We start from the raw sequence: 9,285 nt of genomic DNA, 5'->3' as shown, positions 1-9,285 counted from the left end.
ATTGCTGGCCTTACGGATTAGTTTATTAAGTCTGTTGGCATCTGCTACCCTCAGCCTGCTCCCCCAGCATGCAACAGCATAGAGGATCGCACTGGCCACAACAGACTCATAGAAAATCCTCAGCATTTTCTGGCAGATGTTGAAGGACCTCAGTCGCCTCAAAAAATAGAGACGACTCTGGCCCTTCCTGTAAAGTGCTGTGGTGTTTTTAGCCCAGTCCAGTTTATTGTCAATGTGTACTCCAAGGTATTTATAGTCCTCCACAATGTCAACACTGACCCCCTGGATTGAAACAGGGGTCAAGTGTTTCCTGGTCTTCCTGAAGTCCACGATCAGTTCCTTGGTCTTTGCCACGTTGAGCTGCAGATGATTCTGCTCACACCACGTGACAAAGGAGTCGACCACAGCCCGGTACTCTGTCTCATCATCCCTGCTGATGCATCCAACCACCGCAGAGTCATCAGAAAACTTCTGAAGATGGCAGGTCTCTGTGCAGTGGCTGAAGTCTGTGGTGCAGAGGGTGAAGAGGAAGGGGGAGAGGACAGACAGAGAGGACCAGATTTTGTGTGACCTTTGACCTCTTCGATACAACATAACTACGTAGCTCAGCGTGCTCGTCTTACTGTGATTCAGCTGAATTTAATCATGACAGTGATGGGTTCGCCTTTATTTTTGGTCATAATCGCCTGCATCATTCCTAAAGGCGTATGGAGATACCTCAAACCTTTAAAGAAGTTCTCGATCAGAGGTCTGTCAATCCTGCATTTTCCTTTGGCCGCCTCAAAATTATTGCTGAGGACGCCATAGATATTCACCTTGTCGGTTTTTTTCCCAAAAAACAAGAAGAGAGCGTAGCAGTCCTTGCCGATGGAGGTGCAGAAGTTCACCATTCTCTCGTACATGTTATTGTTGCTGGACTCCATCTGGGCCATCTGGATGGATTCACTGCAGGTGTCCATAGAGACCTTCTGCTCAGCCTCCTCCCTTTCAGACAGGTGCAGGACCTGCACGACAATCTGGAACTTGGGGTTCTTGGTCGGCCTCTCCAGCACTGCCCAAACCCAGTCAGCACCCAGGAGGACGCGCTGCTCAGGAGTCATGACTGTGCAGTTAAGGGTATCCTGCAGGTTGACCTCAACACTCCGAGTGATGTAGGTCATCAGGAAGACCTGTTAAAGCGTGAGATATTTCAGTAACTTCTCTAAAGCAAAATGTCTTGGATATTGATGACGTATTTTGTTCAATAAGTGTTGCTACCTGAGTGAGCACATCAGGACTCGGGCGTAACTTGTCCTCTGGATCCTTGAAGGTGAGGTACTCTTGGGTTCTGGCTGTAGCAGCAGAGATGCAGTTGCTGAAAAGATGTATGAACTCGTTGGGCCTGGGGACATTGCGCCTCTTTAGTGTAGCAAAGATGCTCGGTTGGGGGGATATATTATGATAAAAGGATGGTTTCCTGGATTGGCCACATTTGAAACAGGAAAACACGTTTCTCAGTGGGTTAGATGTAGGTTTGCTGAATTTTGCACCCATGGTCGACGGATGATGGGCAGCAGATCACAAGCTGGTCTCCCTGATACACTGGAAAGATAATGGTCAGATTTTGGTGTAAAATTTAAGCTGAAATGCACATACTGGTGCTAAAACATACTCAGATTTTCACATTAGTTCTAAATATAGATGAAAACAAACCCAGTTAAAAAAATTAGAAATATCAGAGTTGGTCGTTTGAGAAAAAAAATGAGCCAACATTACATGTGGAAAATTCCAAAAACTGCAGTTCCTCCAATGACCATTTGAGGCTGACTCCTAAAGCAAATCATCCCTCAGAGACTCTTCTATGGATAGTTTCCCTCAGATTTTTTTTTTTTAAATAAAATAAATATTTCACATGAATACTTGAGTTAGTGGCATGGTCACTCTGACAGCTGTCCGGACACATGCAGCTGGATCCAATTGGAGTCTGCTAGGCTTCGGTTCTATTCATTAGAATCATTAAAAACGACCTCACGACTGTGTCTGTCAGTGCCTTCTACTTCATAACAAAGACTGCTAGTGTTAGCCAATAACTTAGCACTCTTCTCTCTTCCAAATATGGTCCTCAAACCAGTGAATGACATCACAGCAGCTACGTCCATCCATTACCTTTAGGACAGCGTTGGTTTTGTGAAAAACCAGCCCTGGAGAAAGTGCAGGCTTCCTAAGTTTAAACTTAGATTTAGTTGCATATTTTTTTCTAAACAGAGGTCAAATGTTAACCTTTTACAGATGTGTAACAATGGATGGTTTTCTCAGTAAACAGACAACCCATATTTTGGATCCATTTGCTTAAATGGGTTTTCTTTATCTACTTTTATTAATTCTGAGGTCATATATACAGAGAAATGAAGAAAATTTAAAGGCTTCACAACCGTTTAAGCACTGCTGTGTGACTGCTATCGCTTTATATTTAAATCAGTTGCATTTTTGAGGAGCAAAAGAACCCACTGTCTGTTCTGCTTTTGTCCCAGCACATGGAATTAGTGTCACTGTTCATTTATTTGAGAGCATAATTGACTCTGACACTACTTTCCACATTAAATATTGATCAGTTTCTGGTCCACCAGCGCGTTGCACATAAACAGAAAGAGCATTGTCAATCAGTACAGATACTCACCAGGACTGGTCTGGGAGCTTCCACAGTTCCAAATACACTACATTTCCTTTCTTCTTCTCCCTCGTCCTGCTGAGATACACAGAGTCTGTGTGAGTGTTTTATGGTTGTTTGTGTCCTGATGTGTAGAGAACTTCCAGCAGAATACTGAGAATTTTCTGCTGAAGCAGAGTTTTCGCTGACAGTGGCAGCAAGGGTGTGGTGTTTGCATCTTGTCAAATTTTAGGTAAGTCAACAAAAGACTCATCTTACCAGTTAGCTTGGTGCAGCAGCTTGAGGACTGGGGTGAGCCTGAAGGGGTTGGCGGGTAAACAAAATGTGTAACTGTCTGCTTTTAGAAAGAAGCAGCAATGAGGACAGGTAGGCTGGGACAGCAACTTATAGTGTGGAGGCTCTCAAGGTCAGTTTAGGAAATGATAAAAGTTTCACAGGTGGAGAAATCCCAGATTTGACCAGTAGAGGTTAATGTAGGACTACAGTGAACTGTAATCCTACAAAACCGTTTAGAGGACCCAGTCTTATCATTTTTCTTTGATTTTTGTCAACCGAATATCACAAACTACTGTCCTACTGTTCCAGACTTCTACCATATATTTGGATGTGCTTTAAAAAGTTACTTGTAAAAGTAAATTTAGTAAAGTGTTCACATCACAGCTGGAGAGGGTTAAATGAACCATAGTAAATCCTGGTGTTAGTTTTGTGATCATGTTAAAATAGCTGAATAGCCATAGAAATTAAAGCCACAGAAACATAAATTTATATGATGTTTCAGAGCAAAGTCCAGGTTTTGGCCACTTTTAGTATGCTGAAAACACTGTGGAATTAAATTCTTTTACAAGCAACCAGACTTCTCTTTCCTGTGCACAATCTTTGATCTCTACCTGTAAACTTATTCCCTTGAGTTAGGGAATGAAATTAAATTCATGATGGGTGTCCTCTTTAGCCAAACTGCAAAGCTGGATGTAGTATCCAAATGTTCAGGATTAATGGAGTCAAACAACAATAATTTAATATTTTGTCCATCTAATTTATATTGTAGTAAATTAAAAAAGTTATGTTTCATGATTGAAATAATGCAGCTTGTTCATTTTCATTAAATTTGAATTATATAGCTCCTGTTCACAAAAGTATGGGTCTTGAGGTAATTAGCGTAACCCCACGATCAGACAACACACAACTCACTTAGAGCAAGCTCTGAGTGAAGGTGGGGAAAAAGAACTTCCTTTTAACAGGAAGAGACCTCCAGCAGGACCAAGCTCAGGGAGGGGTAGTGCTCTATCATGGCCAGTACTACTTTGAGGCAAAAGAGGAGTTTCAACAATTTTTTGTTCCATACAGTCATTTAGGAAGCATTGGTAGTTCTTGTAACTTCTTTATTTCAACATATGATATGTAGCATCTTTCTCTGCAGAACAATAGAATGACAATGTCGAGGAACCAGCTCCTTCTTCTTTGGCTGCTCTGCTCTTAAAAATGGCTTCAACACCATTTTTGATGGAATGTCCAGTTTGTCCATTCTAAACTGCATGTTCACTGCTTTGCACAGTCCTCCCCAATGAAATACCAGCACAGTATTTACAGTACACAGTGGTCAGTATGCTCATTAAAAGCTACATTGCATAGGGAAGGAAAGCAGTAACAAAAAAAGTGTATAAATAACTGTTCAATTCAGCACTCTAGAAAATAAAAATAAGACCTTTGATTGTTGTCAAAATGTGTAGGTCCGTTTGTGTTTCCCAGTCCTCTGTGCAGGAGTTAACTTGAGGTATCAGGGGCTAGTAGAAGTAAATACAAGGAGCTCCACGCTGCAGTGTTAGCTTGAGGGCTGAGGTACAATTCAGCTGTGAGACAGGTCGCTACAGGTCTTTGTGGTTGATTGACAGCCTACAGCTTAGGGTCATCGTCCTTCAAACTAGCGCCGTCTGTGAACGCCTCATCTCCTTCCGCAGCTCATCTCGGCTGAGCAGATACTGGGGGCAGAGCATCATGGGAGTGGCAATGGGTTAGAGAGATTAGAAGTTAGTGTTTGCTTCTGAGCTGGGGTCAGTATACTTTACTGAAATGAGAACATCAGATCCGATGTGAGATTGTTTTATGACATGTCACAAAGGAGAAGCATAGGTGGAATTTATAAAATGAAGATGCCCAACATGAAGATGAATCTGTAGGAAATCCTCAGACATGGCTACCTTGAATGTGTGACACTAACTCACCTTAGCAAATATGAACATTATTAATGTTTTTAAAAAAGACTGTGCTTTTCATTCTATGACATCTTAAAAGGTCTGCTCTGAAAAAAAGTATGCCTTGGTTATCGTCTCTCTGCTCTCTAGTGCAATGGAAGCTTGTTGATTCTAATTACTGTGATTATTTCAAATAATAAATCTGAGGTTTAAATTCGCCCTTCCTTGTTCTGATGTAACTCCTGCAGATTCTTGGACTTAAAATTTAACTTCAACTAATAAAAAGATATGAATAATGCTCAAATTTCTTTTTTTACCAAGATCTTCACTGATGTACTGACGCTGCAAACGTGTTATCAAACATCTCAGACTTCAGTTACTGTCATGATTTTCTTGACTTGAACGAACAGAACAAATGCTAAAGAACCAAGCCTGACATCTGGATGATAGCCGCAAGTAATAAAGAAGCAAGTACCAGCGAGCAGGTTTCACACTAGCAGCATTGCTTTAATTTGTACACAGACACAAGACGTGGTGTTTTAATGGCATTTCCATCTGAGTATCTGCAGTTTTCCATCTGAGTGACTCAAACTTCTCTTACAGCAGACTACAAGCAGATTCCCAGTGAGCGAATCAGCTGCACAAGTCATTAGGCAGCAGCTTGTGTGTGTTGGCGCTTACTGTGAGGTTGTTGATGCTTTCAGAAAGAGCTTCTATTTGCAAAATGGTACCCTCTGTGGTCTCCATCTGCAACACACACGCACACACACAGATTCCTTATAAACTCATTACAACTCACAATTACAGGCTTACTATCATCAAAACAATATGTTTCTTAAACCTTTTAAAATTACCGTAGAAAGATATGAAAACGTGCAACAGATCACTGATAATGAGGATTGTACCTGCAGCTGAGTCATAGTCAAACATGCACTTCCCATGTCACCTTTAACAGGGTTACCATGGTGATGATCATCAGCCATCTTGGCTCAGACCGCTCAGCCGAAGGGGGGAAACGTGGCGTCATAAACAGCAATGACAGCCACTGTGATGGTGAGAATGGAGATGATGATGATGATGGAAGCAGGTTAGTGCTTGATGTAGGTTATTAAGGCATGCTGCTGCTCGTGGCTCCGCCCAGCAGCGTAGTCTGTTACGTTATCTTACAGAAATACAGAATATGCTTCCTGAGGAATTCAGTGTTTTCCACATGAAGTCACCTAACTCTTAGTTTGTGAGTTCAACCACATTAACAGGCAGCATGCTTTGACATTGGCAGGGTAGCCGGGTCACTGTTGTTGCTGTCTTGATGTCACTGAGCTATTCTCCAGTCAGTCTCTTGTTCCCGCGGTGAACAGATTCCAACTCTACCACCTCGGACTGCTGGTAAAGGTAATCCCTGTTCTAAACTGGAAAACTGCTGTCAACTGGAAGTTGAAGCAGAGGGACAGCTGGTTCTGGTTACTAACCTGAACTTACTGCGGTTATATGCAGCAAGCCAGAAATGCCAAATATCACTTTGTGAACTGATGATGTTACAGAGCAGAACAAGAGCTGGAGTCGCTACATGCGGTAAATTTTGAGTCCTTACATAGAATGAGAAATTGACTTTAATGGCAACAATTTATGGCTCTTATAAGTTAAGACAGCATGGATGTTCCTCCTTTTGCACGTGCAATCTACCTCTGTGGGAAACACTGAAAATGTCCAGTACAGGCCCCTATACCGATGTACAACTAAAAACTAAATAAATAAAGGACATTGAACATTTTACACATCTGCTTCTACTCTGATCATCAGAAAGAATGAATCAACTTTGCTCATGTCGGATTTTGTTTATTAAATGATTTGATAAACCACACGTTAGCTTCCTTCTTTGCTATAAAAATACTATTACAGTCAAATATGAAAAATAACGGTACAAAAATCACCACCTCAAGTTTCAAACAAAACATGCTATTTTATGATTTTCTCTGCAATGATATAAATAAAATCCCTCCATTATTTTATGTAAATATTGCACAAGTTCATCTCGACCATGTAACAGAACTGCATTCAACCTGGTTAGAAAAATCAAAGGTCACACATAAAAAATAATCTACTGGTGGTGCACACATGTTGGCTTAATACTGTACAAGAAGACATGTCTGTATATGCTGTATGGATTACAGGAAGTGATGTCACAGGAATCCAGAGAGAGGCTGTGTTCTCTCGTGATGAGTTAGAGTCATGGCACAGGTTTGAGGCTGAGGTTGGGTTAGTTAGGCATCTGACCGGAGCTGAAATCAAAATACTTGAATTGTGCTCGTCTCAGGACTCCCTGCAGCGTGACAAGCAGCTGACTGAGAAACAATCTCTAAATGTAAGGCACAGGGTCGGGCTGATGGGCGGGGCTTAAAGAAGCACATCAGGGGATGGACTGAGGTATTATGGGCTGCAAGCAAAGGAAGCAGAGTAGTAGCAGAGATAGCTGAATGGCTAATAGACAGGATGACAACAGTCATCCGTGTTGTTGGCGTTACAGTTGTTGCCATGGAGATGGGTCGGCTCTGCTATCTTCTAGCCCCACCTGGTCCCTGGAGCGGTCAGGCTCTCGGTCTAGGATGGGGCTCAGGCCTCTGAAGCCAGTGTAGGGCCGCATCTGCACCCCGTTCACTGCAGACTGTCCCGACTGAGGCGAGGAGGACTCGATGGGGCAGACATAGTCTGTAGATTCATCCGGCCGTCTCCTCCTGAGGTGAGTCAAGTTAGAGAAGCCCAACTTCTTCGGCTGCAGTGAAACAGGAACAAAAGCATCGTCATGCTGTCACGCTTCAACAAAGCAACAGCGACTGCTGAGAAGACTTTTAATGTTAGAACAATGTGACTAATGATAGGCTCTACAACAAGAAGCAACACGTTTAAAGCGTGCCAATCACTACTCCTACATCAACAATGTCAATAAGAATGATTACCCAACTCACTGATGTGATTTTCTTTACTGATTTGCCATCATTAACAGCTGCAGGCAACTAAATCTTTGATAAAACTGCACGTCGCGTGTCAAGCATCAAACCACAAACAGATGTTGTGACTAGCAGCTGAACTTTATGGAAGATGCAGCCGCCTGTTGAGGACTATATGGAGACCAAAACAGAGCTAAAAGGAGATTCCTTAGATGTTGTAGATTAAATGTTATTGTTACAAGTTATTCAGATGCAAACTGGAGATCTTAACACCAACACTACAAAGGGGTGGACTCCCAGTCCTATGCACAAAAACTACAGCAAGGACAAACAACTCTGAGAGCTTCCTTGATCAGATTTAAATCAGGTAATGGGGTTTTTGGTTCCCTGGTTCTTTTGATCACACCTTGGAAACTTGAGATGCACTGAATATCTTGAATACTTGTAATTCAACTGATACACTGCACTGGTATTACTGCCAAGTGAAAAGACCAGAGCAGCATGAAAGGGAAGCTGGCATTGCAGTGGGCTGCAAAGGAGCTTGCAGCTAAAACGCTATTTCTGAAATGCAGGCTGACACTGAGATCAAAACAATGCTGTGCTCAGTTTTGTTCCATTTCCTGTAATCACATCTGTATGGATTTCCCTAATATCTGCTCTTTTTTGTGTTTAGTAGATGTGAATGAGGGACACCGGGCAGCGACACACAACAACATTCATCAAATGTGTCCTCTAACATCTGTGATATCGTCACAAAGCACTGCTGGATTTTACTTCATAGCTGGCTCATCTTGAGGGGAAAATCTAACTTAACAATAACAATTTCGTTTTGGGATTTTTTTCCCATCCACAGTATTATATACCTCCACAAAAACATCCACATACATACTTCCTGCATTAGATGTCTAAGTGTCCAGGATCATAAGTGGATCAAATGCAAGCGTGAATTCTCTTATGATGAATTATTCTTCTATTATTACTTAATTATTTTCTTCAAGAGGCACTTTGAGCTGACGCTGTGGCTGATGGCTGAGTCTTAAAGATGTGAGGAGCAGCAGAGCAGTTCTCACTGGCTTAAACTTTTGGAAGAGCTCGGAGAAACCGAGCTGACACACTGAGGTCTCACCGTGGATTAAGGCGCTTTTCTCACACTTGCAGGGAGAGGGAAGGTGTTAACTGGTCTCTTATGATGCCTTATTTTACCTACTGCCTGTGCTACTCTGAGCTTTATAATTGAGTCTTTTCTTGTATTTTCTTACCTTGACTTTAGCGGTGATGCTGAGTGGGGAGTATCCTGTCGCCTCAGTGTACTCCCTCTTCTCCTGCTGAGCCTGTGCTCCTACTAGGTTGTTGAAGTTGGTGGTTAAGTGGCGCCTCAGCAGAGTTTTCTGAGGAGGGATGTTCAGCAGCATGGCCATGCTATCAGAGTTAAACCGAGGCTCCAGCATCTATTTGAGGAGAAATGATGTCAGATGCTTTTTCATTTTGTTTTCCATTTTGCTGC

At 42.2% G+C, this 9,285-nt stretch overlaps 1 protein-coding gene across 3 annotated transcripts in view; it reads right to left on the bottom strand.

Annotated features, from left to right (window-relative positions):
- Positions 1 to 9,285, bottom strand: part of ppfibp2b (PPFIA binding protein 2b) — a 100,155-nt gene continuing 90,870 nt past the window's right edge. Inside the window, exons 25-28 of one of the 3 annotated variants that reach the window (XM_085414828.1) lie at positions 9,041 to 9,229; positions 7,406 to 7,606; positions 5,518 to 5,583; positions 4,000 to 4,623 (exon numbers count right to left, since the gene is read on the bottom strand). In XM_085414828.1, the coding sequence (XP_085270954.1) occupies positions 4,561 to 4,623; positions 5,518 to 5,583; positions 7,406 to 7,606; positions 9,041 to 9,229 (519 nt within the window). In that variant the 3' untranslated portion in view covers positions 4,000 to 4,560. Of the gene's footprint in view, positions 1,170 to 1,257; positions 1,582 to 2,656; positions 4,624 to 5,517; positions 5,584 to 7,405; positions 7,607 to 9,040; positions 9,230 to 9,285 lie in introns of those variants that run through there. The other 2 variants (XM_085414826.1, XM_085414827.1) reach the window with 2 other exon arrangements.

This window comes from Rhamphochromis longiceps, linkage group LG7, assembly GCF_057381845.1.
Source record: "Rhamphochromis longiceps isolate RC_006_pf linkage group LG7, R_longiceps_female_GT1.1, whole genome shotgun sequence".
Lineage (NCBI taxonomy): Eukaryota > Metazoa > Chordata > Actinopteri > Cichliformes > Cichlidae > Rhamphochromis > Rhamphochromis longiceps.
This window is presented reverse-complemented; position numbering and strand designations above follow the sequence as displayed.